The 26,434-nt window shown below is 42.2% G+C and overlaps 1 protein-coding gene and 1 pseudogene across 1 annotated transcript in view; one reads left to right on the plus strand and one right to left on the minus strand.

Annotated features, from left to right (window-relative positions):
• Window positions 1-1,428: 1,428 nt before the first annotated feature.
• LOC114225210 (large ribosomal subunit protein bL20m pseudogene) lies at window positions 1,429-1,925 on the minus strand (annotated as a pseudogene).
• A 16,896-nt stretch (window positions 1,926-18,821) lies between these two features.
• PISD (phosphatidylserine decarboxylase) overlaps window positions 18,822-26,434 on the plus strand; it is a 42,759-nt gene continuing 35,146 nt past the window's right edge. Inside the window, exon 1 of the mRNA XM_028124728.2 lies at window positions 18,822-18,888. Within this exon, the coding sequence (XP_027980529.2) occupies window positions 18,824-18,888 (65 nt within the window). The 5' untranslated portion in view covers window positions 18,822-18,823. The remainder of the gene's footprint in view (window positions 18,889-26,434) is intronic.

Consider the following 26,434-nt stretch of genomic DNA (forward strand, 5'->3'; position numbering starts at 1 on the left):
ATAAAATCTAAATTAGATGAGCATTCCTAGTGTGTATTAGTAAGCTATTGTTGCAATATTGCTGCATAACAAACCACCCTAAATTCAAGGGAGAGCAACAGTGAGCATTTACTATCCTGCTCTTGGATCTATATAGGTCAACTGTGGTTTGGCTGATCTAGTGTAGGCTCAGTTCAGTGGCTCTGCTTCAGACTTCAGGTCAGATGGGTTCGGCTGTAGTTTAGGTTCTAGTGTGGTCCAAGTATCTCTCACACTCCTTGCACCAATAGCTCCCCAGAGCAAGAGAGCCAAGCCAAACCACGCAAGAACATTGAAGGCCTCTGCTCTCCTCACATCATTCCATGCTCTGTTGACCAAAGCAAGTCATATGGCCAACCTCAACATCAACAGAGCAGGGGAAAATATTCTACCCATAGTGGGAAGAATCACAAAGCCACAAGGAAAAGAACATGAATGTAATACAGGGGGGTATGAAGAACTGGAACAAATGGGTAATAATTCAACCTACCACAGAGTGTAAATAAGAAAACAAAATTGATAACAATTATGGACAGAAATAGCCAAAAACTTGCTCTACCTGAGAAGTAATTTTATGAACAGCAAAAAATCTGCTTTGCCAAACAAGTTTTTGCCAGTGTTTTTGGCCCCAGCTTCAAAGTCACAAAAATGAAAATCTCAGCAGGGACTCTTGGAATTTCTTCACTGGACTGCATGCTGCAAATCACTCAGATGTTAAAGCTCCCACAAGAATGTGACAAAACTTGTATTTGCTGAATGGGGTTAAATGCCTTTTGCATTCCTCACATCCCCCTCCACCTTAGCTCTGGATTCACTTACCAGCAACAGAGTTCCATTGTTACCCTTCAGAACCCACATTGTTCCAGTATTCTTTGGAAGGCATAGGATTCATAAAAAGTCATTCTGGAAAATTGTTGGACAATCTGGGTGTAATAGCCCAGCCATTTCACTTACTTGACCCCGTGACCCTTAGAAAGTCACATGACCTCTTTAAAATGAAAGACTTGCAGAAGAGTGATCTACCCACAGGCCCTATTGCTCCCCACAGTCCAACTCTACACAGCAGCCAGAATGAGATTTTTTTCTTAATGCATCAAGGAAAGGGTTTATTCCAGAGGCAACTGAATGAGGGGACAGAAAGCTGGCTCAAATCTGTCCGGAATGAGATTTCCTTTTTAATAAAGAATGAAATCTTTTTAAAAATCTTTATTTTTATTATTTTTTTTTTGAACACCACATGAGCTTTATTTGTACAGTCTGTAAGATTTCTAGATCTGTCCCAGTGAGGGAAAAAGGGGCCTCTTAAACCTGTTACTAAAATGCAAATTAATAATTGTTGAACACACAGTGTTGACAAATAATTCTTAGACCCTATTTTTACTACTGTGATCATCGGGGAGGAAAAAAAACCTTTTCCTAAGATACTCAAATGCAAAGGGCAGGCAGTGTTGGAATCCCGCTCAGTGATCCTGCACCACTCTGGAAAATATGCCTTCGGGCTCTTTCCCATCCCCCAGGGCAGCAGCAAATCCTTCCTGTCGCCTCCTTTTGGCCAAAGCAGCCAAAGATTTAAAAGTCTTTGGTTCATAGATGGCTAGATCCGCAAGTACTTTCCTGTTGAGCTCCACCTGGCACTTAATTAAATTGACAATGAATGCTGGGTACTTCAGGCCGTGTTCCTGGGAGGCAGCTGTAATTCGATTAATCCAGAGTGTCCTCATGTTCCTCCTCTTCAGTCTTCGCGCTTTTGTGCATTTCACAAGCGCTCTGGTCACAGTTCTCACCGCCAGCTTGTAGCACCGAGTCTTCCTTCCCCGGAAGTGCCGCGCCTGCTGCAGCACCTCCTGGACCCGCCAGTAGCGGTCAGTGAGGCGGCTCCGCAGCCAGAGCTGCGTGAGGAAGACCATGGCGCCCGCGGGCCGGCTTCTCCTTTATTATTTATTTTTTTTAAGTGATCTCTATGCCGAACGTGGGGCTCGAACTCACGACCCCTGAGATCAAGAGACTGAGCCAGCCAGGCGCCCCTGGAATGAGATTTTTATCTACCTATTTATTTATTTAAAATTATTATTATTATTTTTTTTTAAGATTTTATTTATTTGACAGAGAGATAGCAGATAGGCAGAACGGCAGGCTGAGGGAGAGAGAGAAGCAGGCTCTCCGCGGAGCAGGGAGCCCGATGCAGGGCTCAATCTCAGGACTCCAGGATCATGACCTGAGCCGAAGGCAGATGCTTAACCGACTGAGCCACCCAGGCGCCCCATGAGTTTTTTTTATAAAACATTTTGATTTTGAAATACTTGTAGATTCACATGCACATTCTGCAAGAAATTATAGTACAGAGAAGCCAGCTTCCCCTAATGGTTACATCTTGCAAAACTATGCAATATGACAATGGTATTGACATTGATACAGTAACAGTACATTTCTGCTATGGTCTGAACGTGTCCCCCAAAATTCATATATTGAAGTACTAACCCCCAAAGATGATGGTACTAGGAGGTGGGGCTTTGGGGATCTGCTTAAATTATGAGGGTGGAGCCCTCATGAATGGGATTAGTGCCTTATAAAGGAGGCTCCAGAGAGCTCCCCAGCCCCTTCCACCAGGTGAGGACACAACTGGAAGTCAGAAACCCAGAAGATGCCTTCATTTGACCTTGACCAAACTGACATCTTGATCTTGGTTTACCAGAGTCCAGAACTGTAGAAAATAAATATCTATTGTTTATAAAGTACCCAGTCTGTGGTATTTTGTTATAACAGCCTGAATAAGCAAGACAGTTTCTATCAAGATACAGTACATTTCTTTCAGATTGGGTCATTTCTATTGTTCTATCTTCAAGTTTACTGTTGCCTCTGTCCCTCCATTCTGCTGCAAGCCCATGCACTGAGTTTTTGTTGTGGTTTTTTAAAATTTTTGTTAGTGTTTTTTAGTTCTAAAATATTCATTTGGTTTTTCTTTCTTAAAGATTTATTTATTTGAGAGTGTGCTCACACATGCAAGAGGGGGGATGGAAAGAGGGAGAAAGAATCCCAAGCAGACACACCCCCCCTAGTGTGGAGCCTGATGCGACCCCAACCTCATGACCTGAGTTGAAATCAAGAGGTGCTGGGGCACCTGGGTGGCTCTGTTAGTTAAGCAACTGCCTTTGGCTCAGGTCATGATCCCAGGGTCCTGGGATTGAGCCCCACATCAGGCTCTCTGCTTGGCCGGAAGCCTGCTTCTCCCTCCCCCATGCCCCCTCCTAGTGTTCCCTCTCTTGCTGTGTCTGTCTGTCCAATAAATAAATAAATTTTTAAAAATTTTAAAAAAAGAAAGAAATCAAGAGGTGCTGAACCAACTGAGCCACCCAAGTGCCCCTGGATTTGCTAGGACTTTCTATTTCATTGTGAGGACTTACTATTTTCTTCATTTGTTTCAAACGTGTTTGTAATTATTCACTGAAACATTTTTATGATGATTGCCTTTAAAATATTTTAGTCTTTGTCAGGTAATTCTAACATCTCTGCCATTTTGTGTTGGTATATATTGATCAGTTTTGTGTTTTGTTTTTTTTTTAATTCCATTTGAGATCTTCCTGGTTCTTGGTATGGCAAGTTTCATTGGAACTTTGACATTTTGGGTATTATAAAAGACCCTGAATCTTATTGAGAACTTCTGTTTTAGCTAATTTCTAGTGATTATTGCCACTTAAGGGGAAAGCCAGGTTTCCCATTCACTAGCCTCTGTCACTACCTGAGGGGGTCCTCCTCACTAGTACTGGGTCGAGGTGGGAGTTCTGGCTCCCCATAAGGACTCTGTTGACGCCTCCCTAGTTGGGAGGGGTAAGAGTGCCCCATTACTGCCCCCCACTGGCCTCCATTGATACCACAGATTTGGGGGGGTTGGCCTTGTTATTGCTGGTCAAAGGTTGAGAGTTCTGACTGTCCACTAAATCTCCTCTGACACCAGCCCAGTGGGAAGGGCTAGGGAGACTTGATCCTGCCAGGTAGGTGAAAATCAGGCTCCCCACGTGGTCCCCATGATACTGTGGGGGTGAAGAGGGTGAGCTTGGTTACCTCCTGATGGAGATGGAAGTCCTAGCTCCCTACTTGACCTTCTCTGACGGTGGCGAGGTTGAGGGGCTTTATTACAATCGCCGAAGATGGAAGTCTAGGCCCCCCATTCAGCCTCTGCTGGTGGGGGTGTAGCCACAGTTATCTATGGTGCTTGGCTGGAGTAGAATAGCTATTGTCCATTCTTTTCTGAGAGGCTCCGCTTTCCTGGTCCTTTGGCTAGAGACCACAGGCTTTTGTTGGGGCTTTTTTTTTTTTTTTTTGTCTGTGCCATAGGCATTTTCTAGTTGCCAACATTTTCAGCTCCAAGTCTGGAGTATATGAGGCAAAAAGACCCCAGGGAACTCACCATTATGTTGTTACCTGTACCCTGAGTTACCTAATCAGTCGGCCTCTTTCTACCTTTCAGTTGTTTTTTTTTTTAAGATTTATTTATTTATTTATTTATTTGAGAGAAAGAATGAGAGAGAGAGAGAGAGCACATGAGAGGGGGGAGGGTCAGAGGGAGAAGCAGACTCCCTGCTGAGCAGGGAGCCCGATGTGGGACTCGATCCCGGGACTCGATCCCGGGACTCGATCCCAGGACTCCAGGATCATGACCTGAGCCGAAGACAGTCGCTTAACCAACTGAGCCACCCAGGCGCCCTACCTTTCAGTCTTTTTGTATTTTATATACATGCCCAGATCTGGTTTGAAGTACTGTCCTGGGGGTAGGGATCAGTACAGGTGGACCGGGTGGGCTGCTCCTTGGGTGTCTGCTGCAGTGGGTGGGGGTGGGGGGTATCCAGGGAAACCTTCTTGATCCAACAGTTCTGGGTCTCTGAAGAAGCTGTCCTTGAACGAACAAGGGGACATCAGCCTCTCCACTCCTTTCCTTGGCCTCAGGGGCTGTTGCAGGTCAGGGGGGAGTGTTGGGAGACCTTGAAGAAAAACTGCTAGGAAGACAGCAGCAGAAAAGGGATAAATTCCTTGTGTTCAATGACCTAATACCCAAAAGCATGGCGCTTTTATTTATTTATTTTTAGATTTTTTTTTTTTTTAATTTGAGTGAGAGTGAGAGAAAGAGCATGAGCAGGGGTTGGGGAGAAGGTGGAAGGAGGAGAGGGAGAAGCAGGTTCCCCACAAGCAGGGAGCCTGATCTGGGGCTCAATCCCAGGCCCCTGGGATCATGACCTGAGCCAAAGGCAGATGTTTAACTCACTGAGCCACACAGGCACCCCTCCTTTTTCAAAAAATATTTATTTACTTATTTGAGAGAGAGAACAAGTGGGGGGGGACAGGTGAAGGGAGAGACTCTTCAAGCAGACGCCCCGCTGAGTGCAGAGCCCAACGCAGGGCTCGATCCCACAACCCATGACATCAGGAACCACAACCCATGAGATCAGGACCCAAGCCAAAACCAAGACTGAGCCACCCAGGTGCCCCAATTTCAATCTAAACAGCCTCTGCTTTACCACCAAAAAATCTACTGAGCTCAAATTATACATGCTGATTCCCCTTGTTGATTTGACTTAATGTTTCTCCCCACCCTCCTCTCTCTGTGTCATAAATAAATAAAATCTTAATTTTTTTTAAAGGGCCACCTGTGTGGCTCAGTCAGTTAAACATCTGCTTTTGCCTCAGGTCATGATCTTGGGGTCCTAGGATCAAGCCCCGCATCCGACTCTGTGCTCAGGGGGAGTCTGCTTCTCCCTGTCCCCCCTGCTCATGCTCTCTCTCTTTTGCTATCTCTCTCTCTTTCTCTCAAATAAATAAAATCTTAAAAAAAAATAAAAATAAAATGAGACTTTGAAGAGGTGACTCAGTTAAAATGAGACTGGTAGGGCCACCTGGCTGGCTCAGTGTGTGGAACATGTGACTCTTAATCTTGGGTCGTGAGTTGGAGTCCCACGTTGGGTGCAGAGATCACTAAAAAAAAAAAAAGAAAGAAAAGAAAAGAAAAAAAAAGATGGTGAGAGAGAAAATGAGATGTTAGGGTGGGCCCTAATCCAATATGAGGGCTGTTTTTATAAGAAGAGGAAATTTGGACACACAAAGGGACAACAGGAATATGCACACACAGAGGAAAGACCATGTGAGGACATTGTGAGAAGACACCCATCTGTATAAGCCAAGGAGAGAGACGGCAGAGAAGCCAAACCTACTGACAACTTGATCTTGGACTTCTGGCCTCCAGAACCAGGAGAAAACTAGTTTATGTTGTTTAAGTCAGCCACATCTGTGGAATTTGTTTTTTTAAGATTTTATTTATTTATTTGAGAGAGAGAGAATGAGAGCCAGAGAGCACGAGAGGGAAGAGGGTCAGAGGAGAAGCAGACTCCCTGCTGAGCAGGGAGCCCGATGTGGGACTCAATCCCGGGACTCCAGGATCATGACCTGAGCCGAAGACAGTTGCTTAACCAACTGAGCCACCCAGGCACCCACATCTGTGGTATTTTGTTATGGCAGCATTAGCCGACTGATACACATCATTTACAGGAAGCCCAGCTAGGACTCTGACATTCTCAAAGCCCAAGCTTCACTCATTGTATCAGGAGTGATGGCATAAGCTCCCCACCACCCCCTGGGCCAACCTGATCACTACGCGCAGTAGGAAAAATTGTAGGGGCCGTGATAATGCTACGGCAATATCCCACAGCAATGTTCTAATTTTAATTTATTTAAAATAGGGAAAATATGTAATTATAGCAACGAAACAGGCCTGGATTCCATTGTCAACACAGTTGTAAAATGCAGTTTTTATTTTAATTTTTTTGTTTTTATTTATTTACTTATTTTTTATGGAGGAAGGGGTCCATTAAGGCAAAGGTGTCTAGGACTCACAAGAGCTATAATGCAGGGCACCTGGGTGGCTCAGTTGGTTAAGCATCTGCCTTCAGCTCAGGTCATGATCCCAGGGTCCTGGGATAGAGCCCCGCATCGGACTCCCTGCTCCACGGAGAGCTTGCTTCTCCCTCTGCCTCTCTCTCTCATGAATAAATAAATAAAATATTAAAAAAAAACAAACCTCTAAAAAAAAAGGCTATAATACACCGTGGCTACCACCATCCACAGTTTGCAAAACAGCTTTAAAAATTGAAAATTAAGGGGTGCCTGGCTGGCTGGCTCAGTCGGTGGAGAGCATGTGACTCTTGATCCCAGCTGTGAGTTCAAGCCCCATGTTGGGTGTAGAGATTACTTAAAAATAAAATCTTTTTATTTTATTTTGTTTAAGATTTTCTTTATTTAGGGCGCCTGGGTGGCTCAGTCGTTAAGCGGCTGCCTTCGGCTCAGGTCATGATCCCAGAGTCCTGGGATCGAGCCCCGCATCAGGCTCCCTGCTCGAGAAGCCTGCTTCTGCCTCTCCCACTCCTCCTGCGTGTGTTCCTGCTCTCGCTGTCTCTGTCAAATAAATAAAGAACATGTTCTTTATTTATTTGACAGACAGAGAGAGAGAGAGAGCACAAGCAGGGGGAGCTGCAGAGGGAGAGGGAGAAGCAGGCTCTCCACTGAGCCGGGAGCCCGATGCGGGGCTCGATCCCAGGACCCTGGGATCATGACCTGAGCTGAAGGCAGTTGCTTAAGGACTGAGCCACCCAGGCGCCCCCTTAAAAATAAAAAAATAAAAAAATAAAATAGAAAAAAATCTCAGGGGATTACAAATTCGTTCTTAAATCCTAGGCCAACTCTGCCCTCTAGTGGTGGTATGGAAATTTCGGAAGAAATGAATGCACAGTAGCTGTTGGATAATTCACACCTACCAGATGCTTTGACATTGTCCTATATCGTTTCATACTCACAATCCCATGAACTTAGTGATATTCAATGTCCAGATAAGTCACCGAAACTCAGGGTTCTTAAGGCATTTAACCAGGGTCACATGACTAGTTAGACAGTTGGTTTCCATCTGTGGCCCAGCACTATGGAGAACCCTGTTTATCCAGATTTTCCATTGTTGAGATGGGCGACTCCAGCAATGAGAATTACAGTAATGCTCCATGTTTTCCAGTTCGGAGACAGAGAAGAACTTTTGGAGAGCTTTGCATGGTCAGCATCTTTCCTGCTGTCTGCATTTATTTAGAGATAGATACTGTGCTTAGGGCTGTGATGGGGACTGTCTGTAAATGCAACTTAAGTTAGTGTGAGTCTTCTAAGGAAGTTGCATTTTTGAGGTAGAGAAGAGATTTGACTTGGCTGCCTCATTCACATCTCCTTGGAATCACATCTACTCACACACCACCAGCGTCTCTGAAAGAAATTCACGTGGTGCCTCACCCCTTCCGGATATAGGAGCAGGTTCCTTTCCTTGCTGAAGGAGGGCCAGGGAAGGCAAGCACTGATGGGCAGGGAGCATGTTTTAAAGTTTGGGACTATCTTTTACTAAAACCATTCAGTTACCTATTTCTTTCTTTCTTGTCCTTAAGCTTGAAAAAGAGCAGGCTCTCTCCCACACACCAGCATTACTGTAGAGATGATGCTTTCAGGGGTTATTAATCGCAACTGGAAGGGCTAGAATTTGGTTACTGTAGAAGCTACCTTAGGGGTAATTCCTTCACTTTGGCTGCATCATGCAAACTGCATGTACCTGTTTCAGGTAAATAAGCTACTGCCATCCACCAGTTTCTCCTCTGCACCTGCTACATGAAGACAGCTTTTCCTGGGCCAGCGAAGATGGCCATAAGCCTATGTAGGGAACTCGGCCTCACTGACTACACGTACCTGCCTGCAGGTCATGCTCCACACTTAGGTTGGCAACACAGCTTTGAAAAAACTGCAACGATGTTCTCTAGGAGGCCAGGAGCTGGAGAAGAGGCCCCGGGCACCTGCCTGCCCTCCTATAGTCCCTTTTCCTATTTGCAGCTCATGTTTGTTTCTCATGCCGCATCTTCTATGTTCTCCCCACATCTCTCCCTCTTTCTCCCATGTCCAGTCCCTCTCCCTTCTCCCCATTAAAGCGACACAATCTAGAATGTATTCATTATTTGAAAATGTTATGGGACAGGATCCCAAATCAGGCCTATATTGCCTTAAAATCATAGAACTTCATAGCTGGAAGGAGGCCCTAAAAATTTTATATGTAAAGATTTTACACACACATGTATATATTCTTAGCTCTCTCTATATACATACATATATATACACACATACATACATATATTTATACATACGAATATATTTATATATGTGTGTGTATATATTCTTAAAAGTTAAGAGGGTTGGAATGCATGTGTGTGTGTTCTTAAAATATAAGAAGTTGTTGGGGCACCTGGGTGGCTCAGATGGTTAAGCATCTGCCTTCGGCTTAGGTCATGATCACAAGGTCCTGGGATCGAGCCCCACATCAGGCTCCTAGCTCGGCAGGGAGCCTGCTTCTCCCTCTCCCTCTGCCTCTCCCCCTGCTCATGCTCTCTCTCTCTAATGAATAAATAAAACCTTTTTTTAAAAAAAAGAAGTTGTATATTGGTGTCTTTATTTTTGTTGTTGTTACTCACTCTTGAAAAATGTTGTTATGATTACCCTCATCTGAAAAATTGTGCTAGGATTTCTTTTTTGTTTGTTAAGTTTATTATTTATTTATTTATTGATTTATTTATTTTAATCCCCACACCCAATATGGGGCTCAAACTCACAGGCCCAAGATCAAGAATCACATGTTCTGCCATCTGAGCCAACCAAGCACCTCTCTTCCTTTCAATACGACTGGGACCTGGTGTGACAGTACATACACTGGAAGGAAAAGTCTTCATGTTCCTCACCTGTACATGGAGCCTGAGCTCTGAAAGGGTCGTTCCAGAAATGGTCTCTGGAAGAGAAAAGTAGAAAACGATTTGTTTGGCTGTGGAACCAATCAGGGAGAAACTGGAGAAGTTTTCATGGAGCAAACTTCTTCAGCCAAGCTTAATTCAGTAGTTTTTGTATTTGTTTTTGGTTTTCCCAGATTTCTTTCTTTTTTTTTTTTAAGATTTTATTTGACAGAGAGACAGCGAGAGAGGGAACACAAGCAGGGGGAGTGGGAGAGGGAGAAGCAGGCTTCCTGCTGAGCAGGGAGCCCAATGCAGGGCTCGATCCCAGGACCCCGGGATCACGACCTGAGCTGAAGGCATATGCTTAACTACCGAGCCACCCAGGCACCCCAAAACTGCAAAGTTTCAAAAAAAATATGGGGGAATATCTTTATAGCCTTGGGGTAGGCACAGATTTTTTAGGATTAAAAAACTATAAAAAAATTAATCACTTAAACTCCATTAAAATTAAAAACTTCTGCTTATTAAGAGACTCCATTAATAACATAAGGCCAGCCACAGGCTGGAAGAAATACTTACAATACATACATCTAACAAAGAACCGTATATCCACAGTATATAAACAACCCTGACAACTCAATAATAAAAATTCAAACAACCTGATATTTTTTAAGATTTTATTTATTTGAGAGAGAGAGAACATGAGCAGGGGGAGGGGCAGAGGGGAAGGGAGAGGGACAAGCAGACTCCGTGCTGAGCGTGGAGCCCCACATGGGGCTCGATCTCAGGACCCTGAGATCATGACCTGAGCTGAACTGATGGAGCCACCCAGGTGCCCCTACCTAATTTTTTAAATGGGTAAAAGATTTGAGCAGACTTTTCACATATGAAGGTATATGAACGATCAGTAAGCACATAAAAAAGTGTTCAATATTATTAATCTCCTGGATAATACAACTTAAACCATAAAGAGATATCACATCATAACATTAGAATGGCTAAAAATAATGGTGAAAACGTGGAGCAATCAGAACTCACACATTGATGGTAGGAATATAAAATGATACAATCACTTTGGAAAACTTTTTGGCAAGTTCTTAAAAATTAAACTTCTATCTACCCTACAATGCAGGACTTCCAGCCCCAAGAAAAATGAAAACTCCTGCTCACAAAAATATTTGTAAAAGTAAGTTTATAGCAGTCTTATTCATGATAACTCCAAACCAGAACCCAAATTTCTACAACAGGAGAAGGGACAAACTGTGGTGTATTTATATAATGGAATATTACTTGGTAGTAAAAATGACAGAACTACTACATCAACATGATTGAATCTCAAAAACATGATTCTGGGAAAATGTAAGGTTCTATATCTTGACTGGGTTAGTGGTTGTATGGCTTGAATCATACTTAAGATTTGTGCATTTCTGTGTATGTAAATTTTACCTAAATAAAAAAAGACAAATGTACATGTTTTAATCTCTAGGGTAACCATTGAAAGACTATTACAGAAATGATAAATATCAGCTAACAGAAGGGAAAGAGTAGAGTAATTAAGAAAGAAACTTGATGTATCCACAAGTAGATGAGAAAAAGAGAGAAAAGAGAATATAGAACATTTGGCCAAATAGAAAATACATGTAAGAGAGTCTATTTAAATCCAAATGTATTGATAATTTAATTGATGGACTAAAAACTCCAATTGAAAGATAAATATTGTCAGACTAAATTAAAAACAAGACCCAGTAATGCTGCTTACGAAAGACACACTGTAAATATAAGGACAACAGAATCTGAAGACATACTGAACACCAAACAAAAAGCAAAGAGCATATAGCATGGCTCTATTAATATCAGATACGGTTAGACTTCAAGGCAAATAGCATTACTAGAGACAAATAGGGACATTGATAATGGTAAAAAAAAAAAAGGTAAATCCAGCAGGAAAATATAACAATATAGAATTTGCATAAACATTGAAATAATGTTAACTAATAGACAGAACTATAAGGAAAAATAGACAAATCTGTATTATAGTTGGAGATATGAACATATCTCTCTCAACTGATAGAATAAGTAAACAGAAATTAGTAGATTATATAAGATCTGAAAACCCAATTAATCCATTTAACCTAATTAAAATATATTTTAAATATTAGAGACACCTGGGTGGCTCAGTTGGTTGAGCGGTCAACTCTTGATTTTGGCTCCAGTCCTGGTCTTGGAGTAATGGGATTGAGCCCCCGTCGGGCTCTGCTTTCAGTGTGGAGTCTGCTTGTCCCCCTCCATCTGCTCCTTCCCCTGCTCGTGCACTCTCTTTCTCTCTCTCTTTCTCTAAAATAAATAAAATCTTTAAAAAAACATTAATCATATTTGAGCCACAAAGCAGATCTCAACAAAGGCAAAGGATTGAAATTCCAAGTGAGTTCTCTGAACACAGTGGAATTGTGTTAAATATCAATTACAAACAAAAATAAAACTAGATAAACCCAAATTCTTTTTAAATTAAGCAATACATGGTTATCTTAAGAGTCAAAGAAGAAATCATCAAATATTTTATTTACATTTTTAAGATTTTATTTTTAAGTAAACTCTCTACCCAATGCGGGGCTGAAACTCACAACCCTGAGATCAAGAGATGCATTCTGCCCTCACAATGTACTTTAATGCATTGAGATGGATACCTATAGACTTGTTAAATTACTGTGTTGTACTCTTGAAACTAATGTAATCATGTGAACCATTCTTCAATTAAAAAATAATTTTTTAAAAAGTATTTTGGGGGCACCCGACTGGCTCAGTGGGTGGAGCATGTGATTCTTGATTTCAGGGTTGTAAGTTCAAGCCCCACGTTGGGTGTAGAGATTGCTTAAAAATAAAATCTTTAAAAAAAAAGTATTTTGAACTGAGTAATATTGAAAATATGGTAGCACAATATAGAAGGTATAGCTAAGCCTCTATTTAGAAATAAGTTATAGCCTAAAGTGCATATATTAGAAAAGAATGCTGAAAAACAAATGCTCTAAGTATTCTCAGAAACTTAGAAAAGGACAGCACATTGAAAGTAGAAAAAAAATACAGCTAAATAGGTACTAATAAAATAAGAAAAACAAATATATAATAGAGGAAATAATCAAAGTTAAAATGTGTCCTTTGAAAAAAATATTAATAAACCTCTAGCAAGACTGACCAAGAAGAGAAAAAAAAGAGAGACTTCATAAATTCACCAATGTCAGGAAAGAACATGAGTACGTCACTAAAAATCCTATGAAAAAGAACATAAAAGAATGTTAGGGGGTGCCTGGGTTGCTCAGTAGGTTAAGCATCTGCCTTCAGCTCAATTCATGATCCCGGAGTCCAGGGATCAAGCCCCACATAGGGCTCCCTGCCCAGCAGGGACTCTAATTCTCCCTCTCTCTCTGGCCCTCCCCCCTGTTCATGCTCTCTCTCTCTCTCTCACTCACTCACTCTCTCTCTCAAATAAATAAATAAATAAATAAATAAATAAATAAATAAATAATCTTAAAAAAAGAATGTTAAGAACAAGTTTGTGTCAATTAACTGAAACTTTAGATAAAATGAACAGATTCCTAGAAGAAAAGACAATTTACCAAACCAACACAAGAGTAGAAAGCCTGAACAAATACCACATCTATTAAACTTTTTTTTAAGATTTTATTTTTAAGTACTCTCTACACCCAGTGTGGGGCTCAAACTCACAACCCCGAGATCAAGAGTTGCATGCTCCACTGACTGAGCCCGCCAGGTGCCCCACATCTGTTAAATGTATTCAATCTGTGATTGAATCTCCCTCCATGCCCATGTAGTTTTGCTGATGAACTCTTCCAAATGTTAAGGAAGACGTAGCACCAATCTTACGCTTTCCAGAGAATTGAAAAAGAGAAGTGCACATTCATTTATGATAACAAAAACCTGACAAGAGCAAAAGAAAGAAAGAAAGAGGAAGGAAGGAAGGAAGGAAGGAAGGAAGGAAGGAAGGGAGGGAGGGAGGGAGGGAGGAAGGGGAGAGGGAGAGAGGGAAGGAAGAAAGAAAGAAGGAAAGAGAGAGAAAAAATAGTCCATTCTCTCTCTTAATGTAGATGCAAAATAACTAAACAAAGTATTAGCAAATTGAATCTAGCGATATATTAAAAAGGATAATACACCATTACCAGGAACGCAAGATTGATTTAACTATGAAAATCAATCAATGGACAAATGAATAGCCACAGGCAAAAGAATGAAGCTGGATCCTTACCTCACAACTTGTACAAAACTTAACTCAAAATGAATCAGTCTTGGGGCGCCTGGGTGGCTCAGTCGTTAGGCGTCTGCCTTTGGCTCAGGTCATGGTCCCAGGGTCCTGGGATCGAGCCCCACATCGGGCTCCCTGCTCAGCCGGAAGCTTGCTTCTCCCTCTCCCACTCCCCCTGCTTGTGTTCCCTCTCTCACTATCTCTCTCTCTCTGTCAAATGAATAAATAAAATCTTTAAAAAAAAATGAATCAGTCTTAAACTATAAAACTCTTAGAAGAAAGCATAGGCGTAAATCTTCGCGACCTTGATTTTGGCGAATGATTCTTAGATATGACATCAAAAACATAAGCAACAAAGGAAAAAGTAGTAATTTAAAAAAAGTAATTTAACTTCATCAAAATTAAAAACTTTCATATTTCAAAGGACACCATCAAGAAATGAAAAGACAGCTCACAGAATGGGAGAAAGTATTTGCAAATCATATATCTGATAAAGGAATTATATTAGAATATATAGAAAGAACTCTTACAACTTAGTAATAGAAAGACAACACAATTTAAAAATGGAAAAGGATCTGAACAGACATTTCTTCAAGAGAGATATGCAAATAGCTAATAAACACATAAAAAGATGCTAAACATCATTAGTCATCAGAGAAATGCGAATCAAAACCATAATGAGAGACCACTTCATATCCATTAGGATGGATGTAATAATAATAATTTTAAAATGACAGAAAATAACAAGGGTTGAGCAGATGTGGAGAAATCAAAACCCTCATATACTGCTGGTGGGAATGTAAAATGGTACAGCCATCTTGGGAAACAATCTGGCAGTTCCTCAAACAATTAACCATTGAGTTAACATACAAGCCAGCAATTCCACTCCTAGATATATACACAAGAGAAATGAAAATATATGTTCATACAATAAATTATATATGAATGTTTATAGCAGCATTATTCATAATTACCAAAAGGTAGAAATGACCCAAATATCCATCAGCCGTGAATGGATAGACAAATGTAGTATAACCATATAACTCACCCATTTTAAGTGTACAACCCAATGGTTTTTAGTATAGCCACAGGGACTGTGCAACCATTACAATAATGAATTACATTTCATCACCCCAAAAAGACACCCCACACCCTTTAGCTATCCTATGTCCCCCATTTCCACCTCCCCAGCCCTAAGCAATGAGTGATCTACTTTCTGTCTCCATAGATTGCCCTAGTCTGGATTTTCCTATGAATGGAATCAAACAATCTGTAGGCTATTTTTTAAAAGAATTTATTTATTTAGGGGTGCCCGGGTGGCTCAGTTGTTGGGCATCTGCCTTCAGCTCGGGTCATGATCCCGGGGTGCTGGGATTGAGCCCTACGTTGGGCTCCCTGCTCCTCCCTCTCCCACTCCCCCTGCTTGTGTTCCTTCTCTTGCTGTGTCTCTCTCTGTCAAATAAATAAAATAAAATCTTTAAAAAAAGTATTTATTTATTTGAGAGAGAGCACAGGCAGGGGGAGGGTCAGAGGGAGAGGGAGAAGCAGGCTCCCCACTGAGCAGGGAGCCTGACGCAGGGCTCAATCCCGGGACCCTGGGATCATGACGTGAGCTGAAGGCAGATGCTTAACCGACTGAGCCACCCAGGTGCCCCTAGACTTTTTTTTTTTTAAAGATTTATTTATTTATTTGAGAGAGAGAGAGTACATGAGAGGGGGGAGGGTCAGAGGGAGAAGCAGGCTCCCTTACTGAGCAGGGAGCCCGATGCGGGACTCGATCCCGGGACTCCGGGATCATGACCTGAGCCGAAGGCAGTCGCTTAACCAACTGAGCCACCCAGGCGCCCTAGACTTTTTTTTTTTTAAGATTTTATTTATTTATTTGAGAGAGAGACAGAGAGAGCACGAGCAGGGGGAGGGGCAGAGGGAGAAGGAGAAGCAGACTCCCCACCAAGCAGGGAGCCTGATGCAGGGCTCGATCCCAGAACCCCTGAGATCATGACCCAACCCCAAGTCAAACACTTAACGGACTGAGCCACCTAGGCACCCCTAATATGTGGACTTTTGTAATTGGCTTCTTTCACTTAGCATATATTTTTTTTAAGCTTAATGTTTTCAAGGTTCAACTATGTTGTAACATCTATCAGCACTTCATTTCTTTTAATCGCCAAATAATATTTCACTGTATGGACGCACCGTATTTTGCTTATCCATTCCATATCTATGTCATTTGATGGACATTTGTGCTGTTTCTACCTTTTGGATTTTATGAACAATGCTGCTATGAACATTTGTGTACAGGTTTTTGTGTGGACATACATTTTCATTTCTCTTGGGTATATTCCTACAAGTGGAAGTGCTGGGACATCTGGTGGTAACTTTACGGTTAATTGTTGAGAGATTGCCAGATTGTTTTCCAAAGAGACTGCATCTTTTCACATTTTCACCAGCGGAGTATGAAGGTTGTGATTTCTCCATATATATTCTTCCCAACATTTGTTATCAATTGACTTTTTATTATCTATTTATTTATTTTTAAGATTGTATTTATTTATTTGAGAGAACACGAGCAGTGGGGAAGTTGGGGAGGCAGAGGAAGAGGGAGAAGCGGACTCCTCACTGAGCAGGGAGCCAGACTCAGGGCTTGATCCCAGGACCCTGAGATCATAACCTGAGTGAAAGGCAGATGCCCAACCAATGGAGCCACCCAGGTGCCCCTCAACTGACTTTTTTTTTTTAATTGTGATAAAGTATACATAACATTTTTAGGTGTACACTTCAGTGACATCAAGTATATTCACGATGTTAGACAACAATTGCCACTTTCTAGAACTTTTTCATCATCCCAAACAGAAACTTTGTACCCATCAACTCCTCAATCTCCCCTCCTCCCAGCTTCTGGTAACCTCTATTCCACTTTCTGTCTATAAATTTGCCATTCTATGCACTTCATGTGGCATCATACAATATTTGTCCTTTTGTGTCTGGCTAATTTACTTACCATAATGTTTTTAAAGTTAATACGTGTTGTAGCATGTATTGATACTTCACCCCTTTTTATCGCTGAATAATATTCCATTATATGGATAGATCACATTTTGTTTATCCATTCATCTATAAATCCGCTTTCTGGCTATTGTGAATACTGCTGCTATAAACATTGGTGTACAAGTATCTGAGTCCCTGCTTTAAGTTCTTTTGGGTATATATGTAGTAGTGAAATCGCTGGATCATACGATAGTTCTGTGTTAACTTTTTGAGGAATTACTAAATTGTTTTCCATAGTGGCTGTACCATTTTACCTTGACACCAGCAATGCACAAGGATTCTAGGTTTTCTACATCCTTACCAACACTTGTTATTTTCCATTAAAAAAATGTATAATCATTCTAATATGTGCAGATGTGAAGTTGGTATCTCATTGTGGTTTTGATGTGCATTTCCCTAATGACTAGTGATGTTGAGCATCTTATTAGCCATTTGTATTATTAGATGCTTATCAGATATAGGACTTAAAAATATTTTCTCACTTTCTGTGGGTTATCTTTGAGTTTTCTTGATAGTGTCCTTTGGTACACAAAAGTTTTAATTTTGATTAGGTTCAATTGATATTATTTTGTCGTTGCCTGCGTTTTGGTGTTATACTCAAAAAATCATCGTCGAGTCCAAAGTCATGAAGGTTTCCCTTATATTTTCTTTTAAGAGGTTTATAGTTTGGGGCTCTCAGGTGGCTCAGTCGGTTAAGCGTCTACCTTGGGCTCAGGTCATGACCCCAGAGCCCCACTCCCCACCTCCCTGCTTAGCAGGGAGTCCGCTTCTCCCTCTTCCTCTGCCTCTCCTTCCCTCTCGCGCTCTCTCTTGTTCTCTCTCAAATAAAAACAAGTTTTATAGTTTTAGTTCTTGGGTTTAGGTCTTTGATTCATTTTGAGTTACTCTTTGTATATGGTATAAGTTAAGGGTCCACTTCATTCTTTTGCATGTGGATATTTCAGTTTTCCCAAATGCACTTTATTTTGAAATAACCCCGCCCCTCCCCTTTTGAGTTATTAGTCTCACTTGAATAGTAAAACCAATTCTATACTTTTTATTTTCCCTCTCATATTTTAAAGGCCTACAGAAGGAGGTGTCTCACCTCTAACAGGAAACCTGATGCCTGTTAGGCTCCCTGGAGGGGCTGATTGTGCACTAGTCGAGCTTAAATAACCACACAGAAATAATTGCGGGCACCAGGCAATATATCCTCTTGTGTCAAATGTCTGGTGAAGACAACTGTGATTAGCAGACTCGGGGAGGAAAAAATGGAGCTGTATTTCTCCCGTTTGGGAAAGTAAGAACGAGACACCGTGCACGCAAAGTGCGCAGAACAGAGCCTGGAACTGAGGAAGCGCGGAATAAATGGTAGCCAAGGCTGGAGGCTCTTAGCTTCTCCATATGTAAATAAGGGAATTGGCTAAGCTGATACATTCTCAGCTCTTGGGTGACTCATTTTCCAGGCGCATGAGGAAACATACGACAGTGGGAAGAAAGAGGACTGGCGACATTGCACCGAGTCCCCGATTTAGCACAGCAGGAACCTATCCGACCTGGCTCTGGAGGTGCCCAAAGAGCTGGACTGATGGGGCGGGGAGGAGCCATAGGGAGGAGCTTAGCCGTCTCCGCCCACAGCCCACCGCGTTCCTCATTGGTCCTGGGAGCGCTACGCTCGTAACGTTACACGCATGCGCCATAAGTGTGGAAAGGGGGCGTGGCCCACCAAGAAGGAGGAGACAAGATGGCGGCGTCCGTGGGGCGGCAGTGCCTGAGGTTGCTGCGTGGGATCGAGCCTTGGCGGAGCAGGTATACCGTCTGGGGAGGCTGTCTCGGGGTTGGGAGGCGGCCTGGGCAGAGCCGGAGTGCTGGGAGGGAGAAATCGTTTCTCTTTTGCGGGCTCCCTAAGGAGGGGTCGTGTAAAGACTGAGCCATCCACCTTCACGTAGAGCTCGGGAGCAGGTGTGACTGCCGGAGCGTAGAGAGGTCCGGATTTATTTAGGGTCTGGCCTAATAGCTCTCGCTTTGCCCTTTCCAGCTAGGTGGAAGTGCAGAAGGGACCAAACAACAACAACAACAAAAATCCCAAACAAAACAGATGAAATAGGCTGCGTGCCCTCCACTAGAGTCGAGGCTGGGCTGGACGCCCCTTTCGGGGTTTGTGTTCCTGGAAGGGCAATAAGATGTGGAAAGAGCTTTGGACTGGAAGTCGGGGGCTTTCGTTTCAGATTCTTGGTCTTTGAATCAAGAGGTTGGATTCGGTAATCTCAAATAGTCTGTAAGGAATTAGGGTCTTGGTTATGCTGGGGACTGCCTCCCACCTCTTAGGTTCTTAGAATTGGAAGAGATCTGAGGGATCATCTAAATCCAGCTGTTTTTCGAATTGGCGAAATTGAGGCCTTGAGTGCGAGAGGGACCTGCTTGGTTTTACCCAGCTAGTTAATAGCAGAGCCAGGACCCTGACCTCTCTCTCTCTCATAAGCATGGACTCCATGAGGGCATTTATTATTCAGAAATAGCTTGGGAGCATTTGGACTCCTGGAAAATGGTTTAAAATGCTGGTAGCTATGACTCAGAGTTGGCTGCTTGGTGTCATTTCAAAGAGCGAGGGTTTGAGAGACGCACGGTGATTTTTGTTTTTCCGGCAGGGTTAATTTTATCGGCGTTAACCAAAACTTGCTCTGTGACCAGAGGTGGTGGTGACCTGTTATTGTAATTTGGGGAAGTAAAAGGACACTGGATTTGGACTGAGAGGGAATAGAAACTGTGATTGGTCTTACCACGAAAGCTTTACTCTCCTATCATTGACTATTCAGAAATGGTGTAGTTCTCTCAGGAGGGGGCTCTGCAATGTGGTAACTGCTGGGATTTGGGCTGGAGGGTCTCTGATCTGATATTAATACCAGCTGTGGTGTTTATGAGTCAGCCATGAATTCAGCAAACCTGTGTCATGAGTTAAAAAGACTAAAAAATGACACTCCAGATATTTTTTTTTTTAAATGATGTGGAGGATGTACTCACTCACCATCATTAAAAAAAGGGTTGGAGGTGGGGAGTCATACTTTAGTATCAATGGAGATAAATGACACTGGATTTAGGTGCAGTGGTTGGAAGGGATGAGGATTTGGGCACAATAAGACCGTTTAATTTTCAAAGGTATTATATATTGATACACACAAAAACCAAAAAGACAGCATTTTCTTAAGTTTTAAGTAAAGCATGTCTGTGAGACATATAGATGAAAGCCTCGTATTGCAGTTTTTCAGTAACTGGGTGATGTGTGGCAGGTGATAGAACAAAGAGAAAGCAACATTTTGGGTGATAATTAATGGCCACGTTTCCCAAACTTGTTTGATAAAATAGTAGGGTGGATGTTTATTAGAAATTGAGATTCCCAGATATATCCCCAAGTTGCTGCCAAATTCAGATTCAGTAGGTGTAGTAGCTTGGGGCTGCAAGTGCCTCAGATGATTCGTAGGTTCAGGTAAGTATGGACTGAGTACCTAGGTAGTGGTTGCTTATGCAAGACTTTCATTCAGAAATATGATATTCCGGGGCACCTGGGTGGCTCAGTCGTTAAGCGTCTGCCTTCGGCTCAGGTCATGATCCCAGGGTCCTGGGATCGAGCCCCACATCGGGCTCCCTGCTTGGCAGGAGGCCTGCTTCTCCCTCTCCCACTCCCCCTGCTTGTGTTCCCTCTCTTGCTGTCTCTCTCTCTCTCAAATAAATAAATAAAATCTTAAAAAAATATATTTATGATATTCCTACCACTGCAAACCACAGTGCCAGGAACCATGAGGGAAGGGAGGGAAGACAGGAATTATAAGATACAGTATTTGGAATAGGCTTTGTGTTAAAAGAACTTTGCAGTTTAGTAGAAGAGAGAGAAAACACTCAACACCAATACAAGATAGAATGTGGAATAAGGCCTTCAGAAGGTCTGCCAGTTTGTTTTTAGGAGAGCTTTCATAACTTCAGAAAGCAGGAGAGATAGAAGGACTACAGTTAAAGCATCACCACCAGAGATGATGGTAAAGGATTTTATAACCTTGACAATATGGGCACAGACTAATCAGCATGGACATCGGTCACAGACAATTTTTTTTTTTTTTTAAGTAATCTTTACTCGCAACCCTGAGGTCACAAGTCACATGTTCCACTGACTGAGCCAGCCAGGTGCCCCTGGTCATAGACAATTGATAGAGCCATCCCAGTTTGTGCCACCTGAATATAAACTCTGTTACTTTATGTATTTATTTATTTTTAAAGTTTTACCCATCCATTTGAGAGAGAGATAGCAAGAGAGAGCACGAGCAGGGAGGAGAAGGAGAAGCATGTTCCCCCCTGAGCAGGGAGCCCAACTCGGGGCTTGATCCCAGGACCCCAGGACCATAACCTGAGCTGAAGGCAGATGCTTAACCAACTGAACCACCCAGGAGCCCCTAAACTCTGTTAGTTTAAATAATAGTAATATGTAACTAGGTGCTGGTTTTTCATGATTGTCTCAGGTAATCTTAATGAGGTAGATCCTGTTTTTACAGGTGGAGAAATTGAGGCTTAGAATTAATTACGTTTCTAAAGTCACACTTCTGGTGAGTGGCAGTGAGCCATACAGTCAGACTTGTGTGCTCACTCATGGGCTTTAATCACCGGACGCCCGCATGAGTCACCAGCTAGAAGAGACATCTGATTGAACTTATCCATTCGTCCCTTTGGGCTTAATCTCACCATTGAGATTGGAGTTCAACGTGAAGGCAGACAGACCCCTATGTTCATCAAGGGATATGGGCAGTTGGGGTGCCTGGGTGGCTCAGACGGTTAAGCGTCTGCCTTCAGGTCAGGTCTCATCCCAGGGTCCTAGGATCGAGCCCTGCATCAGGCTCCATGCTCAGCGAGGAGCCTGCTTCTCCCTCTCCCTCTGCCTGCTGCTCCCCCCACTTGTGCACTCTCTCTCTCTCTCTCCCTGTCAAATAAGTAAATAAAATCTTAAAAAAGGGATATGGACAGTAAACAGAGATATATATATACACACATACACTTACACACACACATATGTATATATGTAATCTGTTCATTCCAGAAGTGCTACAAAAAAAATAAAGGAAAGTAATCAAAGGGTTAGTGCTTGATAGGGGCAACTCTTGGGCATTGGTAGTCAGGAAAGCCAAACTCAGGAGGAAACCTTTTCACAGAGAACTGACTAATGAAGGACTGAGTCACATAGAAGGGTGTGCCCAGTAGAACAAACAGCAAATGCAAGGGTGTGGGAAGAGGCAAAGTTGTGGGTACGAGGAGTGGCAACAGGAATGAGTAAGGAGGAGATAGAAAACAGCAGGATATCTGAGAATCCAGCAAGGACCAAGTACATGGGGTCTGGTTTTATTTTCTGTTTTGAAAAGATCACTCTGGGGGCACCTGGGTGGCTCAATTGGTTGAGCAACTGCCTTCGGCTCAGGTCATGATCCTGGAGTCCCGGGATCAAGTCCTGCATTAGGCTTCCTGCTCAGCGGGGAGTCTGCTTCTCCCTCGGACTCTCCCCCCTCTCATGCTCTCTCTCTCTCTCTCATTCTCTCTTTCAAATAAATAAAATAAAATCTTGAAAAGATCACTCTGGTTGTTTTGCGGTGACTAGGATATAGAGGGCCAAGAATGAAAACTGGAGACTGGAGAACAGGCCTTCACTGTCATCTGGTAAGAGAATCAGTTGTCTTGGGCTTGGGTGTGAGTGGTGGTGGCAGTGAGAAATAGGCAGATAAAGATACACACACACACACACACACACACACACACACACAAACACACACACATTTTAAGTTTATTTTTTTGGTATTCTCTACACTCAACGTGGGTCTTGAACTCACGATCCCGAAAACAAGTTGCATGCTCTTCCAGCTGAACCAGCCAGATACCCCTATGCAGATAAAAATATATTTTAAAGGAAGTTTTCCTGTCTTGGCAGTGGACTGAATATGGATAGTCAGAAAGAAAGGACTTCTGTAAGAATGAGTCTTAGGGTTTTGATTTGCGTAGCTTTGTGAAGGGTGATACCTTTTGCTGAGATAGTGTATTATACTAATGTTGCTGTGGTAACAGATAAACCCCAGGATCTCTGACTTAACACAGTAAGTTTATGTCTTGATCTTGTAAAGTCCCAGTGGGTGCTAAGTCCCAGTGGGTGCTCAGTCCCAGTGGGTGCTCCTGATCAGTGGGGCAACAGTAATCAAAGATGGCTCCTGCTGTCTTTAGCACATGACTTCCCAAGTTCTGCATTTTTGTCTGCAGCAAGCGGGCTGAAGGCGAAAACCTGGAGGTGGATGCCTGGGAAACCTGAATGGTCTTCACATTGGTTAGAACAAAGTTCTGTGGTCACACCCTACAGCAGAGGAAGCTGGGAAACACCATGTTTTGGGTGTCCCGGGAGAAGAAGTAGATTTGATAAACACCTGACTAGTCTCACCACAGATGGACACCTCTCAGGGGAGGAGCAGTTTGAAGAGGGTGTTAGGAAGGGTTAGGAGTGAGGGAATCATCAGTATCTGGCTATTTAAAGACGTGACTGGGGGGATGGGTGAAATAGGTGATGGGGATTAAGCCATGCATTTGTTGTGATGCGCACCGAGTGATGTATGGAATTGTTGAATCACTATATTGTACACCTGAAACTGTTGTACATTAACTATATTGGAATTAAAATTAAAAAAAAAAAAGGGCAGGGGACTGGATGAGCAACTCTAGGAAGAGAGTGTAGACAGGAGATCTGAACATTGGGCATGGCAACAGTTTGAAGTTAGGGAGAGACCAGAGAGGTAGGAGGAAAATCAGGGTCCCAGAAGCCGTGTGAGAAATGTGTTTCAGGAAGGAGAAAGGGTGAGGAGATCAAGAGGTACAAACTTCTAGTTATAAAGTAAATAAGTCATGGAGATGTATAGTTAATAATATTGTATGGCATACTTGAAAGTTGCTAAGAGAGTCCATCTTAAAAGTTCTCATCACAAGAAAAAAAGTTTTGTAGCTGTATGGCAATATATTTTAACTAGACTTTGGTGCTTATTTTGCAATATATATAAATATTGACTCATGTTGTACACTTGAGACTAACAATGTTATATGTCAGTCATACCTCAATAAAAAAAGAGAAAGGGATCAGTTATGGCAGATGCTGCTCTGAGAGGTCAAAAATATGAGACCCAAGAAACATGCATTGGTGTTGGCAACACGGAGGTTGTTGGTGACCTTGACAAGAGGTGACAGGATAGGAATCCTGGTTGAGCAGGATTAAGAGAGGGTGGGAAGTGAGGAAGTGAACCTAGCTTTTTTGTTGTTGTTAAGTTTTTATTTTTTATTTTTTTTAAAGATTTTATTTATTTGAGAGAGAGAGAATGTGTGCGAGCCGGGGGGGGGGGGGCAGAAAAGCAGAACCCCACTGAGCAGGGAGCAGATGTGGGACTCTATCCCAGGACTCTAGGATCATGACCTGAGCCAAAGGCAGATGGTTAACTGACTGAGCCACCCAGGCGCCCTTTTCTACGTTTTTATTTTAATTCCAGTTAGTAAACATACAGTGTTATATTAGTTTCAAATGTGCAATATAATGCTTCAACAGTTTCATACAACACATGATGCTCATCACAAGTGCGCTCCTTAATCCCCATCACTTATTTAACTCATCCCTCCACCCCCCTCCCCTCTGGTGACTATCAGTTTGTTCTTTGTAGTTATAAAGAGTCTGTATCTTGGTTTGTCTCTCTTTTTTTCTTTTTTTGCCCTCTGCTCTTTTGTTTCTTAAATTCCACATATGAGTGAAATCATTTGTTATTTGTCTTTTTCTGACCTATTTGCTTAGCATTATACTCTGTAGCTCCATCCATGTCATTGCAAATGGCAAGATTTCATTCTTTTTTATGGCTGAATAATATTCCAGTGTATATATGTGTGTATGTATGTGTGTGTGTTGTTGTATGTATATATGTATGTACATATATACACAGATGTGGTATACACACCACATCTTTAACCATTCATCAGATGGATACTTGGGCTACTTCCGAATCTTGGCCGTCGCAAATAATAGTGCTATAAACAGGGGTACATATATCCCTTTGAATTAGTGTTTTTTATTTTTTGGGTAAATATCCAGTAGTGTGATTACTGGATCATAAGTTCTATTTTTAACTTTTTGAGGACCCTCCGTACTGTTTCCCACAGTGGCTGCACCAGCTTGCATTCCCACCAACAGTGCACGAGGGTTCCTTTTTCTTTTTACAACCTTGTCAACACCTGTTGTTTCTTGTGTTGATTTTAGCCATTCTGACAGGTATGAGGTGATATTGCATTGTAGTTTTGATTTGCATTTCCTGATGACAAATGATGAGCACCTTTTCATACGAATGTTGGCCATCTGGATGTCTTCTTTAGAGAAATGTCTGCTCATGTCTTCTGCCCATTTTTTATTTGGATTATTTGTTATTTGGGTGTTGAGTTTTATAGGTTCTTTATATATTTTGGATACTAACCCTTTATTGGATATGTCATTTGCAAATATCTTCTCCCATTCCATAGGTTTCCTTTTAGTTTTGTTGACTGTTTCCTTCATTGTGCAGAAGCTTTTTATTTTGATGTAGTCCCAGTAGTTTATTTTTGCTTTTGACCTATCTAGAACAAAGTTGCTACAGCTGATGTCAGAGAAATTACCGCATGTGTTCTTTTCTAGGATTTTTATGGTTGAGACTCTTTTTAAGAGCTTGTTATGAAGGAGAGAAGAAAAGTGGGGTGGAAGCTAGAGAAGGATACATGGTGGACGGTGTTTATATAAGATTGGAGAAAGTACAGGATTTATATGAAGATAGAAGTGATCCAGTAATAAAAGACAAATTGGTGTAATGGTGCATTTGCTGGGCTTTTTTTCTAGGAGCACAGGCTAAGGCGGCATACAAGAGAGCCAGGCTCTGTGTTCTGGGGCAGGGCTGCCAAGGGGAAAGACCCACATGCAAGAGAAACTACCTGAGTGCCGTGTGTCTGGTTCCAATGGAAAGACAATTCTCCCTGATTCATACCTCCCCCAGCCAAGCGGGGGAAAAAAGCCTTGTTCAACAGTCTGCAAACATTCTTTTAGTTGAGGGGTTTAGCATTTGTTCTGGAACATGTAACACAGCAGTGTACAGAACACAACAATGTACCTTTAGTCAGTTTTTATACTTCTTGTTCTAATTCTGTTTGGAAAACAGGGTTTGAGGCTTTTAGCTTTTGTAGTGGGAGTTTCTGGTCTAAGAGATTAGCATTGTTCAGTGCTGAAAGAACATTCATCTACTGAAACATTGCTCTTCTTTCTGTTAGTAGCTGAGCATCTCTCTCCTGC

Source organism: Eumetopias jubatus, unplaced genomic scaffold (genome assembly GCF_037043125.1).
Source record: "Eumetopias jubatus isolate StellerSeaLion01/CBP00866 unplaced genomic scaffold, mEumJub1_p1.0 scaffold_16, whole genome shotgun sequence".
In the NCBI taxonomy this organism is placed as follows: Eukaryota; Metazoa; Chordata; class Mammalia; order Carnivora; family Otariidae; genus Eumetopias; species Eumetopias jubatus.